This window comes from Papaver somniferum, chromosome 9, assembly GCF_003573695.1.
Source record: "Papaver somniferum cultivar HN1 chromosome 9, ASM357369v1, whole genome shotgun sequence".
Classification (NCBI taxonomy): Eukaryota; Viridiplantae; Streptophyta; class Magnoliopsida; order Ranunculales; family Papaveraceae; genus Papaver; species Papaver somniferum.
In genome coordinates, this window is record NC_039366.1 from 69,122,000 (window position 1) to 69,141,715 (window position 19,716).

The 19,716-nt window shown below is 39.1% G+C and overlaps 1 protein-coding gene and 1 non-coding gene across 2 annotated transcripts; both read right to left on the bottom strand.

Moving 5' to 3' along the window:
• Positions 1 to 2,066: 2,066 nt before the first annotated feature.
• LOC113314509 lies at positions 2,067 to 2,169 on the bottom strand. Its single transcript, XR_003342449.1, has one exon. It is a non-coding gene; the product is annotated as a U6 spliceosomal RNA (small nuclear RNA).
• A 1,194-nt stretch (positions 2,170 to 3,363) lies between these two features.
• Positions 3,364 to 6,620, bottom strand: LOC113312096 (GDSL esterase/lipase At2g27360-like). The gene is made up of 4 exons (XM_026560856.1): positions 6,605 to 6,620; positions 4,169 to 4,236; positions 3,798 to 4,071; positions 3,364 to 3,620 (listed from the first exon to the last, which is right to left on the bottom strand). Exons 1-4 carry the CDS (start codon positions 6,618 to 6,620, stop codon positions 3,364 to 3,366), a joined length of 615 nt encoding a protein of 204 aa, XP_026416641.1.
• Positions 6,621 to 19,716: the final 13,096 nt, after the last annotated feature.

Below are 19,716 nucleotides of genomic sequence, written 5' to 3' on the forward strand. Positions count from 1 at the left end.
GCCGAACAAAAAAATGATGGAAATAGCTCAAGAATATCATTGAACTTGCAACGGAAGACATACATTGGAGATGCGAACTCAAGCTGGAAAAATCTAAAACTATTGGGAAGTAAAAAATGAACCAAAGAAGAAAAAAAAAATGAAAAATGAAGACTTTGTTACTGGAGATGATGGCCATTGGTATATATGCAACGCCCCTTATCAACTACTCCACAAGCAAAAGACTTTGTTGTTGCTGTTGCTTTTTAACGAGAGACGTAATCATCAAAGTATGTTGGCTTCTTTCTATTTCGAGTAGACCTTCGGAGAAGTACTTGATTTTCAGGGGCCTTTGGAACCTTAGCTTCTTCTCCTCCTATTTCTGCATCAGCGATGTCTAGAACCACATGCGCCGATGTATCAGCATTTTCTTTCGGAGACGCACTTGTGCAAACCGCTGCTCCCTCTCTTCTAGAACTGCCTCAGTGAATGATACAGCAATCTCTTTTGTAGGCGCCCTTGCGCAAACCCCTGCTCCCTCTTCTTCTTCTTCTAGTGTTGCGTTACCAGTGTCAGCTTGAACTTCATCTTTCCCTCCTTCTAGTGCTCCCTCTCCTTCTATAGTTGACAGTTCTAGAAACTTTGCTAGGTCTTGAAGAAATTCATTATCCGATTCTTCCGCCATGGGATCGGATAGCATACTACTGCATGATCTCGAACCTTAGATTCAGCGGTCTGAACCACCATCGTATCAACATCCTCATTTACAGGCTCAATCTCAGAATCCCATTGTCTTTCAGATCCTCCCTTATCACCAGTATTATCTTCATGAACATCCTCCTCTCCCTCTTGAAAAATCATTGCTTTGCCGTCAACCTTATTACTCTCTATAGATTCTTCCATTTGGTCATAATCAGATACTTGGTGCTCTTCTTGTAAATTTTTTTCTTTCAAGTCATCAATAACAGTACTATCATGCACTTTCTTTTCTTCACTAACAGGACCAGTTTCAATCTTCATCAACTTCACTATCTCAAATAGCTTTTCTAGTACAACATCCCAATCTTCTATCTCAGTTAACTTTTCAACTACGACCTCCCAATATTTTTCCCGATCACCCCTTTCGTTATCCATTTTGACAACTCTTTTTTGAAGCTTCTCTAGTTCTTGAGAGTGTTTTACCTATTGCATCTATCCCTTACCTTTATATAGCTACCTCATCGCGTGAGAAACAGGAATACTAACAAAATATTTAGCTTCTCTAGAAGGCGTGTTTATTATTCTTCCTTGAAGACCCAAAACACCTTGTAATCTGAACCCTAACTAATGCAAACAAATCCATTGCATTTTGACGTGAAAGAGGTGGAATACACGAACCATTTCAAGTTGAAAATTGAAACACCGCTCGTTTATCTAGAATCTACGGATCGCTTAATGCATCAGTCTTGACTCTTGATGAACATGATTTGAACATCTTGAACCTTGCACGGTCAGGTCACTCCAGTGTGTCATGCATGCGCGTTGTAGTTTCTTGATTATGCATTGGACTGAGGCTAATTCTACGCCGAGGTTTGCTTTCAACATAAATTTTAAATTCTATGGTTGCTCACACCAAAACCATTAGGCGTAATTATAAACATCCATCATGTGTGGTTAATTTCTCCACTAAACTAATTATTTATTTTTTGTGAAAGGACCACAAGTAACATTTTTTCTGGCAGAGGTAACTAGGATTAGGATTACTGCAAAATCTCTTTAAATGATAGCCTTGACTTGAGACCATCCTAATTCTATCAATTTAGAGAGAGGATTGAATTTTTGTTCAAAAATGTAATAAATTGAATTTATCACATACACTGACTTATTTACGATACAAAGAATCTATTCTAGAATACTCTTTCTTCTTTGAATACGTGAGATTGATTTGAGTATTGAACCACTTGCATTTGAAAGCTGTCAATGGATTACCGGAAGATCAAAGAAGCCGTCACCAAAATACTAACCAACCAGACTTATATCTTTCTTATACGTGGATGGGATGCTTCAAAAAGAAAAAAAAAACAGTGATAGGAAACGAAAAAAATCAAAAAAATTTGGACCATTTCTCGATTTGTGCGTGTCATCCTTGCGCAGGGGTCATGCTAATCTTCTCTGTATCGTTCCAATTTTATCGGATTTCCCCGGAGGGACGAGTTTATGGTGAAGCTCAGGCTATTTAAACCAATCTCTGTTTTGTAATGCAGGCGTTGTGGGACTAAAGCAAACCCCCAACCCTAGTTAGCAATTCGGGGTACGGATAGTAGTTCGGGATGGCATACGTACGAGAATTATATGGATTCAGATAGGTCAGATTCGGTGAAAAATCAGGTCAACGGTTCGTTGTTCGGACAGTAATTCGGAACGGCATATGTACGTGCGTATTCGTATTATAAATGTGAGTTCGGCACTTAAATTTCGGCTTACATATATGATGAATTGATAAGTATTATGACCTTATTACGAGACTAATTTTCGTATATGATTTATAAGATGAAAAAAAAACAGTTTATTGTGATTATTTAACAAGTAGTAAACAATTTAATCGCATAAATTAATTACAAACGAGTTTATAGATTTTTAAACAAAAATCAACACATAAAACACTGGTTAAACAACTACCAATAGAAAATTTTAACTGAATAATTGTATTTAAATATAAAGTATATACGAAATCAAACAAAAACCAATCAACATAACTCCGGTCAGAGAGTTGCCTATGGGAGTTCTAGTTCGGAAATATCATTCGGATTCGGTCAGTTCGGATACGTTCGCGAGGTCCATATAATCCGCGAACTAGGTTCGGAGTTCAAATAATTCGGAAATATCATTCGGATTTGGACAGTTCGAATACGTTCGCGAATCATTCTGGAATGATTCCGAGAATTACTAACTAGGGCCCCAACACAGATGGATATTCAAAACGGCTAGATAAAACAAAGTACCTACGTTGGTCAAGGGTTCGAAACTCTCTACTCACAGTTTCCTATCTAGAACTTTTTGACCAAATACGATCCTTCCAATTTCCTTGCCTAAAACTCAACATTCATGGTCTTGAAGTTGTAGTTATTACTATTACTGTATAGTGGTGATATTTTCTCTTGTGTTACCGCACATTTCATTTCTAAACTAAATACGAAAATGATTGTCCCATGTTGGACAAATAAGATCCATTCTGTTATTTAGTTCCTATACAATACCGTGTGCTTGCCGCATTTTAGCGCCATACGCTGGTTTCTTTAGCCGTCTCTAAGAAACCGAAGTCGAATCCAGATTCACCACCAAAAGGATGTTCATCGTTGTAGTCTTCATCCGTTTCTTCTAAACAATACAATGAAGTAATTTTATTTAGAGAGCTTGATTACCGTCGGTAGTAGTAGTAATGATGATATCGTTTTCGGGGAAGAAGAATTGGTTATTTTCCTGCATCAGACCATTAGCTAAAAATTTGTATGCAACTTCAGTTAAATGGACTCCATCCCAGCTAACATAAGTTGACGGATCCTCACAAACTATTGCATCAACACTTCCGCATTCAACAGATTGGTTAACGCTGTATGGACCTTTACCTCCACAACACGCCTTAAGAGCTCCGCTCGTAAATCCTGCACAAAATGGAAACAAAAAATGCACTTAGACAAATATACTTTGCTTTTGCTGTTGGACAAACTCAGGTACTAATCGGACCGTATTCAAACTGTCATTAATTAATAGTAAGACAATTGCAAACTGTGTTAGATAGGTGACGTTTGTGGGCGACGGGATGGAAGAAGAAGACATACTTAATAATTCAGGAGACTGGTAAAACTTCATGGAAACATTGTAGTAATCAGCATAAATAATTTTGACACTTGGGTATTCTTCTCTCAGGACGGCTAACTCTTTTTGAAGAAATTTGTTGTGGTACACTGAGAAATCGTTCAGCCATTTGATACAACCATTCTCATCGTAATCCTCTTTGCTCGGGCACTTGAATAGGGTTAAATATTTGGCAGAACACCCAATTGGCAAGTTTCCAGGGACCAGGAATGTCATTGCACCCTCCCCTATTAAAACCTGTAGTCATTAATCCGATGTTCAGCCGTTAATCTGAGAAATATTTACCAGTATAATAAGTTTTGCTTTACAATTTAAGTTTCTTAGTATGAATCACCTTTATCGCCAAAGAAATGGCTTTAATTACACCAGGTACAAAAGTACGAATCTCTTCTAGAGCACTTCCTATTTTGCCTTATTTTTTAGCTATAAGATGAATTATTATACGAGTTCATTCTACAAAATGAACTCCAATATACTTTCTAGAGAATCAACTAGACAGTCAGACTCAACCTAGATAAAAAGTGTATCAAAGAGTTTATATCTCAATCTCTCGATTTGATATATACTCAAGCAAATAGAAATCTGTGAGTCTTTATCAAATACTAGAGAGATAACTTGGATGGTACCAAAGACCAATATCCAAGAATCAATCAATTTAAATCAACAACCAAAAGGTCGGATATTCTAATTGATTGAACAATACACAACATGTGATATTTCAATTATATAACAAAATATAATGCGGAAAAGAAATAACACATACACCAGAATTTTGTTAACGAGGAAATCGCAAATGCAGAAAAACCCCGGGACCTAGTCCAGATTGAACACACACTGTATTAAGCCGCTACAAACACTAGCCTACTCCAAACTAACTTCGGTCTGGACTGTAGTTGAACCCCAATCAATCTCACACTGATCCAAGGTACATTTATGCTCCAATGTCTCTGATCCCAGCAGGATACTACGTACTTGATTCCCTTAGCTGATATCACCCACAACCAAGAGTTGCTACGACCCAAAGTCGAAGACTTTAATAAACATATCACACAGAAAAGTCTACGGTAATAGATAAATCCGTATCCCACGAATACACCTACGAGTTTTTTTCCGTCTTTTGATAAATCAAGGTGAACATGAACCAATTGATAAACCAGACTTATATTCCCGAAGAACATCCTAGTATTATCAATCACCTCACAATAATCTTAATCGACGCAGCGAAAAAAGATATTGTTGAATCACAAAAGATGAGACGAAGTGTTTGTGATTTCTTTTATATCTTGCCTATCAGAGATATCAATCTCAAGCCAATTATTACAATTGTACTCGTACGATAGAAACAAAAAGATCAGATCATACAACTAAGAGAAAGTAGTATCGGTCTGGCTTCACAATCCCAATGAAGTCTTTAAGTCGTTAACCTGGTTTAGAAGAAGAAACCAAAGGTTAAAGGAGAATCGACTCTAGCTTAGCACAACTAGTATCACACATAAGGTGTGGGGATTAGTTTCCCAGTTGCTAGAGTTCTCCCTTATATAGTCTTTCAAATCAGGGTTTGCAATCAATGTTAGATTGGTAACAAAGCATTCAATATTCACTGTTAGATGAAAACCTGATTTAGATTCAAGCTAATATCTTTCAACTGTTAGATCGAAAACTAGATTGTTACACGCAAATGAAATGCACGTTTCTAGGCTTGTGTAACCGTACCCAAACTTGTACATTTGTTGGTTCAACAATAGTTAACCAAATGGTTCAAATGACTCAAATGAACTAGTTAGAGAGTTTTTCAATTGCTTAGATCTTATGTAACTATACAAGACACAATCGAAGAAAAAATGGTTTGATTCACTTGAATCGGTTCATGAACTTTATAGCCACGGTTTGCAAAAGCATTCCTTAGTTTATATAAACATGAGTTCAAGAACAACCAATTTTAGATATAACCTACTCAAGTTCGCGGACTGGGTTCTCGAACTTAAGCTCACGAAAGGAGTTCACAAACTGCAGCAGAAATTCTCGGGTCGAGAACTTCCGTCAGTTCGCAGACTGAGGACTTGGCACACGCTACATTCTGTTTCTCTTGATCAACAAAGTTCGCAAACTTTGGTTCAAGGAATAAGGAGTTATACATATATGTGTTTCCACAACAATGCTTATATCCTACCAATGGTTATGTAATCTAAACTCTCATTTCAATCATTGAAACATTCTCAGAGAACGTTATATAGTCGTTATTCACCGACCATTTTTCGTCAGAGCAATTTTCAAAGTGATTGAAACATAACATGACATTCATCACTAGGTAAAGATGAATTTGACTAAAGCGAAATCTTACCAAGACATATTTCGAGAAATAGATAGGCGAGTTAAACTCGGCTCGAAATAGCAAATGTGTATAATCTAAGTCTATATGGAAAAACGACTTTTGTCTCAAGATAGGAGATAAATAGACTTTTCAGTGATATATAAGTTCAAGTCTCCACATACCTTTTAGTCGATGAAGGTCCACCGGTTCCTTGAGTAGTCCTTAGTATTTTATGATGATTGTCATGGAGTTCTTGAGCTCAACTACACTTTCTATCCTAGTCTGAGACCTTAACTATAGTAGACTAGAAATCAAGACTTACAGTTTTGATCACTCACATTGACAAACATGCTTGAGATAGCAACGCATGCGAGTTCGACCGAGCAATGATCTAACGGTCCCAACGATATCGTTGTGACCGTTGGTCAGTTAGATGCAGGGCTTTGCCTTCCTATATACTGTCTGCTAGATCCATTTCAGTACGAGGTCCTTTGCAAGCTTAGTCCCCAGCGAGGTATTTTTCAACCTAATGGTAATTTCTACAGGATTATGCGAGAAAGTAATCGGCGAAGTAAAGGTAAAATTATTGCGCATCCGAAGAATGAGTTGTGTCTTCTCAGATGGATTTGTACACATCCGATACTTTTGTGGATAACTACTAGTGTCAGCAGTCGTCCGATGCGTTTGGGGGTTTCGGGGTTGTGATTTCTAGAACTCGCAAATCTCTCAAGGGTCCTCGGCTCATGACCGACTTGGATCCTCCTCTTGCTAGAAATGTTATGCTTCGTAAGACCCATGATCCTAAATGGTTTTTGACTCCTCTTCGCATCGTGGGGCCCTACATCCTTGGTTGGGATGAGCTTGGCAATGTCCTTCCTGGGATTCCTGATATGCATAGTCATCTGCCGCCTTATAAGCCATGGGAGCTTAAATGGGTTCCGTCTCGTAGACGTCCCTCACCATCTCCCCAGGCTATTGAGGATGCTAAGGTAGAAAATATTGTCTTAGTGTTTTAACATATATATACCTTGCCCCTATTTTATGACTTAGCATTCGATGTTTTTGTGCTTTTGACAGAGGAGAAGGGTTGTTGATGGCTCTGGGTCATCTACTGCTTCTATGGAGGTTGCCGAACATGCTATAGAGGTTGGTATTTGTGCTTTGTTTGGCGAGAATGAGGTGGTGGACCTTGTCAATGCATTCTTTGATGATCTTGACCAAGCTTTGTTGAATGATCCCGCTAATCCCGATGCCTTACTGTATCGGATGTGAGTCTTCCCCAGGAGAGTAATCTTGCTGACAAGGGTGTTGTTCCCGATACGAGTGCTCGGGTTAGTGGTGGTGTTAATGTTAGTAGTGTTCTTCCTGTGGTTCTGAGTGTTGGTACTCATGGTGTACCAAGTACCTTTGCTGGTGGCTTTCCTCATGCTCCAACGGTTCCGTCTACTTCGTCATCCACTATGTATCTGTTCAGTGGTGAATCCGAGCCGATAAAGATACTGTGCTCGGATCAGTATGCTCGGCTGAGTGAAGACGAGCAAGATCGTATCTTAACTTCTTTGCCTAAGTCCGCTCAGCAGCAACTTGTGCATGCGGTATGTACTGAACACCTAACTTTGGTCTATTAGCTTTTGAATTTCTTAGTGCCCCAGTTTTGACTGGTATTGTTGTCTGATTTACTAGAGCGACAATTTGAGGACTGGTATATTGGATGAGGCCCGTGTCGCTAGGAAGCAATCCAAGGTTGCTGAGCAAGAGGTCCAGCAACTTCGTGCTTTTGTGGAGATGGCTAAGCAGGAAGGTTCTTGATTTCTGAATTAGTCCCTCTATTGGTAGCCACCGTCAAACAATTAGAGGAGAGGCTAGATAATATTGGTTGTAGGCATGGAAGAGAGCTTGTCAATTTGAAGCTCGATGTTTCGTCAATGCAAGATCGATGCCTTGCATAAAGAGCAAGTTAAGTTGCAGACCGATGTGGATGTTCACAGAGATCGTATTGTAGAGCTTCGTGCGATGTTGGATAAAGCTAAGCAAGTGGCAGTAACTCGCTCGGATGAGATCAAGATGCTCCGAGCTCAAAAGGATGGGCTTATATGCCCTTGTTGGCGCAAGCAACGGATGAGAGTTGATAGACACATTTTTTTGTCTAAATTGTACTCAATGTCTCTATTGTTAGAGCTCGATTTTTGTACTAATTTTGATGCTTTGTGTGTTTGTAGGTGTTTTTGGAGAAATACACTTGTGTGGAAAAATTTGCTCAAAAAGTGCTATCTGGACTGCCGGAGAAAAGTACTAAAGGCACCCTCAATTTGGATAAGGGGCACCTCAGTTGGGCACCTTCTATTCGCACCCCCAGTTTGGTTAGGGGGACACCATCTTCAACATTTCAAAAATTCGTTTTGGCGGGAAAATTTTATTCTCAAATGTGTAACTTTCGATCGATTCTTGAAGGAGTTCTGGGTAGACTAAAGGGCTGAAACTTAATGGGTAGTTGTGATATGTCCTAACAAAGCTAGCATGGGTGTTTGTTTCGATCAAATTTGTCTGGATAACTTGGTTTAATCCAAACAGGGAGTTGGAGGAAAAACATGAGCTTACACGAGTTATGGTGAATCTAACGTGTACTGCACGTGTTTGGAAGCCTTAATCAACACTTTGGAACGTGAAGAAGATTTATAAGGAATTTAATCCAGCTTTAGATGCGTAAAAATCAAAATCATTGATAAAAAAGAAAGAAAATATCCCGAGTAAATGAAGATTATTTGGAGTTAATGGAGGATATTCAATGTCGCAATCACGTATAAATATGTTCACAAGGTATCATAGAAGGGGTGTCGAGAGTCGGGGGGGCTGGGGAGAGATTGAGAGAGAAAAAGAGCACCACAGAGCGAAAAATCAAATTTGCAGAGCTGCCATTTCTGCTGCTGCAAAACTGAAGAACACGAAGAACGGACCTGCACCAGCAGTCGTTTTTGAACAGTGACAACAACTCATTCTGTGGGTCGCAGTTTACAGGCAGACTTAAAAACGCAACAGCAACAGTAACGGCTCTTTGTAACGGCTTTTGCAACAGTTATAAGCGTTGAAAACCCGATTTTTATTATAATTCTCCCTTATTCATCATTTGTAACCCTTTGAGCATAAATGAAATCAACTTTTGAGCGTGTTTCCAACATGATGAGCGACTAATTCTGTCGTAACCAAGGCAATTGATGAAGCTATTCACACATGAACAATGGGTAACCATTTTATTTTCTATAATATTTAATTATAATTCACTCAATCACTGCTTTTGCAGAGTTCTTAAAAGTTTACATAATTTTCTTCATTAGTTATGATTCAATTAGATAGGTTATGCTTTGGTTAGATAATCTATGCTTAGGGGATACAATTAATTTTTGAGAATATGTTTGATTATTTGTGGATTAAGAAATAAAGGATTAAAAGGATAATTAGAGTTATGAAATATTTGACATCATTCATGTGTAATACTGGATTCTAGTGTCTTTGTTATTTTCCAATCACTTGAAATCAATTTTGAGTTAAGTTTTATATATTTTTAAGTTCTATTAAGTCTAGAATTCATTGCCTTCACAAGCCTCAACGAACTCTTTACTACAACATATTTGAGATAACATCAATTTTAGTTGCACTTTTGGAACTTCTAGCGTCACATGGTATCCGGTTAGCTAAGTTTACATACTGTTTCTCACTGAAAAGATAGAAATTGGAATTCTAGGGATAACAACCTTTTGAGACATTAGAGAAGAAGACATTGAGATCCTTGAAATTCAGGAGAGAACTTGTTCCTTTTAGAGGGTAACCGTGATGGACCTAACCATACATGATGGAAAGGTAAGTAGGTCAGGAAATGCCAGAAAGACAAAACAACCTCACAATGTAGTCTTAGTTACTGGATTGCGACTCTCTCTCAGTAGAAACTTATCATCATCAACAAGCGGAGCGACATCAAAATCTATGAAGAAAGTTGAAGACGTTTTAGGTTTAGAAGCAACAATAGAAAAGAATAATTCAAAAATCAAAGTTGAAGTTATAAGAGAAAATGATATAAGTTGTTAGAATCCATGATACCAAGACATCACAAGTTGCGAAGATCCAAGTTTTGAAAGTTCTTCTCTCATGGCCATGTAAATTGTTGTCTTGTAATTTTGTTTCCAAAAAAAAAAAAAAAAAATGAAAAAAAAAAGAAAAAAAGAAAAAAAAATAAAAAAAAATGAAAAATGAAAAAAGTCATCGTTACGTTTTGTTCGATAAGGCCAAAGGGAAGTAGAAATTTATAAGTCAAGCAAGAAATCGAAGAGAAGAGTTAATTGTCAAGGTTCTATGAGGTTCGATAGTTTATCATCAACAGTTGAAGACCGAAGAAGACGTTGTTTCTACTGAGCACTATGAGAGAGTCGAAGAAAGATACATTTGGTTGCTTTGTTAGTCCGCTTTCAATCTGGCACAAGATCTTTCTAGCACTGGTTTAACTCATCACATGTAATTAGTCCAGCTGTGTAGCAGATGTCCCTCTCATCTTTATCTCTCTCCTAATCTTATCCAGATGTAAAGCAGCGGACGCATCTTACAATGTTTATCTAGCTGTGTAGCGGATATCTCTTTATTTAGCAGTGTTGCGGATGTGTCTCCCCTTTTCTTCAGTCATCTTTAGAGATGACACCTTTAATTTCTCTGGCATTCTAATTACTTGAAGATAGGTTGATAATATGTATGTCCTCATAGCTCTTTGGATACTTGTGACCAATTAGAAGTCATGGTTTTGTGGGTACACCTCTGGTAAACCCTTCCGAGATTAACTCGGTTTTATTTTTTATTATTTTTGCTCGAGGACTAGCAAACAATAAGTTTGGGGGTATTTGATAGACACATTTTTGTGTCTAAATTGTACTCAATGTCTCTATTGTTAGTGCTCGATTTTTGTACTAATTTTGATGCTTTGTATGTTTGTAGGTGTTTTTGGAGAAATACACTTGTGTGGAAAAAGTTGCTCAAAAAGTGCTATCTGGACTCCCGGAGAAAAGTACTAAAGGCACCCTCAATTTGGATAAGGGGCACCTCAGTTGGGCACCTGCTATTCACACCCCCTATTTGGTTAGGGGGACACCATCTTCAACATTTCAAAAATTCGTTTTGGCGGGAAAATATTATTCTCAACTGTGTAACTTTCGATCGATTCTTGAAGGAGTTCTGGGTAGACTAAAGGGTTGAAACTTAATGGGTAGTTGTGATATGTCCTAACAAAGCTAGTATGGGTGTTTGTTTCGATCAAATTTTTCTGGATAACTTGGTTTAATCCAAACAGGGAGTTGGAGGAAAAACATGAGCTTACACGAGTTATGGTGAATCTAACGTGTATTGCACGTGTTTGGAAGCCTTAATCAACACTTTGGAACGTGAAGAAGATTTATAAGGAATTTAATCCAGCTTTAGATGCGTAAAAATCAAAATCATTGATAAAAAAAGAAAGAAAATATCCCGAGTAAATGAAGATTATTTGAAGTTAATGAAGGATATTCAATGTCGCAATCACGTATAAATATGTTCACAAGGTATCATAGAAGGGGTATCGAGAGTCTGGGGGGCTGGGGAGAGATTGAGAGAGAAAAAGAGCACCACAGAGCAAAAAATCAAATTTGCAGAGCTGCCATTTCTGCTGCTGCAAAACTGAAGAACACGAAGAACGGACCTGCACCAGCAGTCGTTTTTGAACAGTGACAACAACTCATTCTGTGGGTCGCAGTTTACAGGCAGACTTAAAAACGCAACAGCAACAGTAACGGCTCTTTGTAACGGCTTTTGCAACAGTTATAAGCGTTGAAAACCCAATTTTTATTATAATTCTCCCTTATTCATCATTTGTAACCCTTTGAGCATAAATGAAATCAACTTTTGAGCGTGTTTCCAACATGATGAGCGACTAATTCTGTCGTAACCAAGGCAATGGATGAAGCTATTCACACATGAACAATGGGTAACCATTTCATTTTCTCTAATATTTAATTATAATTCACTCAATCACTGCTTTTGCAGAGTTCTTAAAAGTTTACATAATTTTCTTCATTAGTTATGATTCAATTAGATAGGTTATTCTTTGGTTAGATAATCTATGCTTAGGGGATACAATTAATTTTTGAGAATATGTTTGATTATTTGTGGACTAAGAAATAAAGGATTAAAAGGATAATTAGAGTTATGAAATATTTGACATCATTCAGTGTAATACTGGATTCTAGTGTCTTTGTTATTTTCCAATCACTTGAAATCAATTTTGAGTTAAGTTTTATATATTTTTAAGTTCTATTAAGTCTAGAATTCATTGCCTTCACAAGCCTCAACGAACTCTTTACTACAACATATTTGAGATAACATCAATTTTAGTTGCACTTTTGGAACTTCTAGCGTCACATGGTATCCGGTTAGCTAAGTTTACATACTGTTTCTCACTGAAAAGATAGAAATTGGAATTCTAGGGATAACAACCTTTTGAGACATTAGAGAAGAAGACATTGAGATCCTTGAAATTCAGGAGAGAACTTGTTCCTTTTAGAGGGTAACCGTGATGTACCTAACCATACATGATGGAAAGGTAAGTAGGTCAGGAAATGCCAGAAAGACAAAACAACCTCACAATGTAGTCTTAGTTACTGGATTGCGACTCTCTCTCAGTAGAAACTTATCATCATCAACAAGCGGAGCGACATCAAAATCTATGAAGAAAGTTGAAGACGTTTTAGGTTTAGAAGCAACAATAGAAAAGAATAATTCAAAAATCAAAGTTGAAGTTATAAGAGCAAATGATATAAGTTGTTAGAATCCATGATACCAAGACATCACAAGTTGCGAAGATCCAAGTTTTGAAAGTTCTTCTCTCATGGCCATGTAAATTGTTGTCTTGTAATTTTGTTTCCAAAAAAAAAAAAAAAAAATGAAAAAAAAGAAAAAAAAAAAAAAAATAAAAAAAAAAAGAAAAAAGTCATCGTTACGTTTTGTTCGATAAGGCCAAAGGGAAGTAGAAATTTATAAGTCAAGCAAGAAATCGAAGAGAAGAGTTAATTGTCAAGGTTCTATGAGGTTCGATAGTTTATCATCAACAGTTGAAGACCGAAGAAGACGTTGTTTCTACTGAGCACTATGAGAGAGTCGAAGAAAGATACATTTGGTTGCTTTGTTAGTCCGCTTTCAATCTGGCACAAGATCTTTCTAGCACTGGTTTAACTCATCACATGTAATTAGTCCAGCTGTGTAGCAGATGTCCCTCTCATCTTTATCTCTCTCCTAATCTTATCCAGATGTAAAGCAGCGGACGCATCTTACAATGTTTATCTAGCTGTGTAGCGGATATCTCTTTATTTAGCAGTGTTGCGGATGTGTCTCCCCTTTTCTTCAGTCAGCTTTAGAGATGACACCTTTAATTTCTCTGGCATTCTAATTACTTGGAGATAGGTTGAGAATATGTATGTCCTCATAGCTCTTTGGATACTTGTGACCAATTAGAAGTCATGGTTTTGTGGGTACACCTCTGGTAAACCCTTCCGAGATTAACTCGGTTTTATTTTTTATTATTTTTCCTCGAGGACTAGCAAACAATAAGTTTGGGGATATTTGATAGACACATTTTTGTGTCTAAATTGTACTCAATGTCTCTATTGTTAGTGCTCGATTTTTTTACTAATTTTGATGCTTTTTGTGTTTGTAGGTGTTTTTGGAGAAATACACTTGTGTGGAAAAAGTTGCTCAAAAAGTGCTACCTGGACTCCCGGAGAAAAGTACTAAAGGCACCCTCAATTTAGATAAGGGGCACCTCAGTTGGGCACCTGCTATTCGCACCCCCAGTTTGGTTAGGGGGACACCATCTTCAACATTTCAAAAATTCGTTTTGGCGGGAAAATTTTATTCTCAAATGTGTAACTTTCGATCGATTCTTGAAGGAGTTCTGGGTAGACTAAAGGGCTGAAACTTAATGGGTAGTTGTGATATGTCCTAACAAAGCTAGTATGGGTGTTTGTTTCGATCAAATTTGTCTGGATAACTTGGTTTTATCCAAACAGGGAGTTGGAGGAAAAACATGAGCTTACACGAGTTGTGGTGAATCTAAACGTGTACTGCACGTGTTTGGAAGCCTTAATCAACACTTTGGAACATGAAGAAGATTTATAAGGAATTTAATCCAACTGCATATGCGTAAAAATCAAAATCATTGATAAAAAAAGAAAGAAAATATCCCGAGTAAATGAAGATTATTTGAAGTTAATGGAGGATATTCAATGTCGCAATCACGTATAAATATGTTCACAAGGTATCATAGAAGGGTTGTCGAGAGTCTGGGGGGCTGGGGAGAGATTGGGAGAGAAAAAGAGCACCACAGAGCGAAAAATCAAATTTGCAGAGCTGCCATTTCTGCTGCTGCAAAACTGAAGAACACGAAGAACGGACCTGCACCAGCAGTCGTTTTTGAACAGTGACAACAACTCATTTTGTGGGTCGCAGTTTACAGGCAGACTTAAAAACGCAACAGCAACAGTAACGACTCTTTGTAACGGCTTTTGCAACAGTTATAAGCGTTGAAAACCCGATTTTTATTATAATTCTCCCTTATTCATCATTTGTAACCCTTTGAGCATAAATGAAATCAACTTTTGAGCGTGTTTCCAACATGATGAGCGGCTAATTCTGTCGTAACCAAGGCAATAGATGAAGCTATTCACACATGAACAATGGGTAACTATTTCATTTTCTCTAATATTTAATTATAATTCACTCAATCACTGCTTTTGCAGAGTTCTTAAAAGTTTACATAATTTTCTTCATTAGTTGTGATTCAATTAGATAGGTTATGCTTTGGTTAGATAATCTATGCTTAGGGGATACAATTAATTTTTTAGAATATGTTTGATTATTTGTGGATTAAGAAATAAAGGATTAAAAGGATAATTAGAGTTATGAAATATTTGACATCATTCATGTGTAATAGTGGATTCTAGTGTCTTGGTTATTTTCCAATCCCTTGAAATCAATTTTGAGTTAAGTTTTTTATATTTTTAAGTTCTATTAAGTCTAGAATTTATTGCCTCCACAAGCCTCAACGAACTCTTTACTACAACATATTTGAGATAACATCAACAGTGCAGAGCTTATTCGGCTCAAGCGAGAGTTCATCGAGATTGAGAAAGATCGTGATAGGCATATGCTATCCTGTCCAGCTGGAGATGTTGCCATAACTCCTGTGGAAGCACGAATTAGTGCCTTAGATAGTCAAAAGTCCCAAGTGGAACAAACCTTAGCCTCTGTTTTGATTGAGCATGAAGGTTGTCTGATAGCAGCTTTGAATTCTATCCATCTCATGTGTTTGTGTGTTATTTTGTTGATATTATATGTCTCCCTTTATTTTCCTTACAGAGGCTCGTAAACGCAATGTGGAATTGGAGAGGCAATTGGAGGAGGTGAAGGAAGCGATACAGAGTCCCGATGAAGAGCTCAATGGATTGGTGAATAACCATGAGGAAGAGCTGGCAGCTGAACGTGCTGACAAGAATGAGAAGTTGAGAAATCTTCACGTGAAGTACAAGGCTATGATAACAAAGGCCTGTAGAGTCGCCGTCCTTCGTGAGCGCCAACAAGTCGCTGCGGCTGCTGCCGCTAGCATTGCGATCCCACCACCGTCTGTTGAGCCCGAGTCTGAAAAAATTGCTCCTGATACTGCTGAGGGCGAGGATCCGATGGACACTGATCAAGGTGCTCCTGGTGACGGACATACTTGAACTTGAACTTGTCTGCTCTTTTCTTTTGTTCGTGTAAGTGTTGCCTTTGAGGACTTCTTATTTCTTCTTTTAGCATTTGGCCCTTGTGTTGTATCCGAGGTTATATGTAGCGAACATCGTTTGGTATGCTCTCATGCTCCTTGTGAGACAAAAAATACTTATTTATTCTTGGAAAGTCCTCAAATGTGGGAGGCGTTATTTTGCTACTTATACTTTGATAAGTCCTCGTATGTGGGAGGCACTTTGATATTTTCTGTTAACTTATCGAACATCATAAGTGGTGACTCCTTGCTTCTTTACACCTGTCGTGCAATGGTCCCTAGTTGTTGGTTCTAAGGGATTTTGATGTTTATTTTCGGTCCAACCATGGGTGACAAAGTCAAGGAGTGATCAATTCCTTAATTGGATAGGTCACCTCTTACGGCGTTGGATTGTCCAGTTTAGGTTACACCTGCCCCTTGGTTGAGTGCTCAGATGTTTGAGTCACTTTCTATTTAACCATGCTTTGTAGGGTGATATATCGGTCAAGTGATTCTTGCCTTAGCCAGGGGTAAGTATCTTGATTCTGGATATCTCATGTTATGGCAGGACATCATCCGATTTCATGATCATGATGGCATTACCTTAGGTCTGTGCCCGTCTTAGGTGGCTTAGGGTGTCCCCTGTTGATGGTGGATTTTAGTTCAGGGATAAAATTGTAAAACCCTGCATTTAATAGGCCGTCACTCTGCAAAGAGAAAGATCCATTTAAAAGTGACGAGTGTTCAACCTCTTCACTGGCACACTTATTGAGCAACTCAATATTTTCTCATGAAATTTACCCAGAATGGTGCATGTAGCAACAATCCTAGATATTCTGTAAATTTTGGCACGTTGCCTATATTCACTTAATATAAGTTTCTTTGAATGCTTTCTGTGCTATGTTCCCCGGCTGAACTCTTAATATTGGTATAGCATGACAATTTGTGTTCACTCGCAGCAGAGTAGCACGAATTTCCAAATATCAAGGATAAGGTCTTTGCATAAGGTATTCAATAACTTAAAGAACTCTGTGTCAACACATATAATTCAATCAATTACCCTGACTAATTTGCAAAAGTTAGGGTTTTGCGCCTTGCGCAGTATATCAGACCTTGTTTGTCGAAATTAAGCCTAGGCAAACTAGGTAATTAATCCGCCATGGATTAGTAGGCGCAAAATCTTGCCCAGAATCAGAAAACAAGGAGCCACAGGATAGGATAAGCAGCAAAGGGAGGCGTGGCCATGCCTTAAGCCAGCCGACGCCATTTTCCATGGGCCACGCCCCATCCTAAACCGGCCCTATTTCCCTCGACCAAACAGGTCACCTTAAACTCGCCACACGCACATAAGTTGTGGCTGGCCCATACTTGCCAGCCCCATTTCCCATCGACCAATCAGGTCGCTCTAAATCCGCCACACTAACACCAGAAGTGTATCCATGCCCATGTTTGGCCGGCCTCTTTTTTGACCAATCAGGTTGCTCTAAATTTGCCACAGTGTTAAAAAGGGGAAACTGCGCCAGATGGTCACGAAGCCAATTGGCTTTCCAAAAACCGCGCCAACATGCCAAACGTGCCATGTTGCGCCAATGAGATGAGCGGCATGCCAACATGCCACTTTGTGGCAGCATGCCAAAACATGCCATAAATAGCGCCCTGCGTGCTAACCTACCTCTTGTCCGTGGCCAATGCCATGATAAGCTTAAATTAGGGTTTTCTAGTCAGAAGCACGACTCTGCATTAACCAAAGCCCTAATTTCCAGTCGTGGTACAAATTATGCCACTTCGACCCCACAACATGCCACGAGCCGTGTGGGACCCATGAAGCCCTAGGAATGGCGCCATATCATAGCCACCCACGACAATCCTTACTCCTGTGGACGTTTCCACACCATCGTCTTGCTATAGTTCCTTTGGCACAGCTATGGCACCGTTTGCACAAAAATTATCGCCATGTCGTGTCCGCATGCCACACACACTAATTAGGGTTTCGACATGCCAAACCCTAATTTAAGCAAAGTTGCTACGCCAACCAAGCCAAGTAACGTTCCCCAGAGCATTGGGATTGATGTAGCAACAAGGCCAATGTTGCCACGCCACATTTCGGGTCTAACACCAATGTGCCAAAATCTAGCGGCCATGGCTACGCCAGGCGCTACTTGCATCATCGTGCCACTGGCATGCGCCAGCTATGTCAGCCACGCCACCGTGCGGTAGCACACGTGCTAATTAAGGTTTCGATACGCCAAACCTTAGTTTAGCTAAAGTCGCCATGCCAACTAGGTTAAGTGATTCTCCTAAGGCCTTAAGTTTAACTTAGCAATAGGGCCAATGTTTCCAGAGCCATATTTGGGTCTACCAAAATAGCTGCCACGACTACGCCACTGGCATGCCGCTATGCCATGGCTAGCCAGACGCCACTATGCCTATGGCGCCACTTTGCTATACAACAAGATATGGCTATAATCAATGGCCATCCTTTCTCATGAGATGCAATCTCAGCCATCCAAGTTCGTCACCGAACTGACAGACTTGTGGCAAGTTTTAGGCGACCAACCGCTTAAATGTCGTGGCCATGGCTACGCCAGGCGCCACTTATACCACCGTGCCACTGGCATGCACGAGCTATACCAATCATGCCGCAGTGCCATTGGCATACACCAAAAACGCCACTGTGCCATTACCAGGCGCCAACAGAAGGTAGCCATAATCAACGGCTACCCTTCCTCATGAAATGCAATCCCAGCCATCCAAGTTCGCCACCGAACTGACATACTTGTGGAAAGTTTTAGGCAACCATCCAAGACGTGCCTAATATCATCACATGTTATTTTCCTGCGGCAAGACTATTGACTTTGACTTGCCGCACCTAGCAAACTGCTACACGTTTTCCACGAAAACACTCGAGACATCAAACATGTTACAAATTGGGGGATGCTCATCAGGGTATTGGTCTGGCGGTTTACAACGTGCGGCGTGCAATACGCCCGTTATAAGAAAGTGTCATGAAGCGGGACAATTAGTGGCGGCAAGAAGTAACGGGTGTAAACGGATCCACTTCCTTCATCATGGAAGCATGGGTTTCTGACGGTTATACATTACTCCACTCTTCCATCACCCAATCGTTCCTACTTCCTACGAGACCAGGGTGCGTTTAAATATGACTTGTGTAAATAGGCTTCACCTATTTTCCACCAAAAAAGAGGTTTTTGGTCGGTAACAACATAGTATCCAGAAATCACCAAGAACTGATAGCTTTTCACTCTGCAAGCCAGTTCCACTTTCTGATAGAAGTCATAAAACAAGCCACATCTTCAGAATTAACCTTTATGGTCTCAATACTCTCTTCGCTTCCCTCCCTAAGACTAACCCTTCTCCTTCACTTTGTGATCGAAGCAAGCATGGAACGACCATCTCTTGGTTTAGGACATGATTGTACAGATTGATCCCTCGAATCAAAAGTACTCCCGTGCAGTGCATTGTTTAGGGTTTAGATTCGTTTCTCATCCACACACCCAAAATTACCAAAATCAGCAGAAACAGTTTTCACCCACAAACACCCCCCATCATTCGTTGTATAATGGAAGGAGTGGCTAACACCGTGCCATAATCTTAATGGGCTTTTGTTATATTGCAAGTATGACATGATTATTCTATACGCAAATATAAAGCAAGAAATCAAAAAATAAAGAAAGAGAATATAAACAAAAATAAGCAAAAATAAACAGAAATCAAAGAAAATGGGTGATTGTACACAAAAGTGGTAATT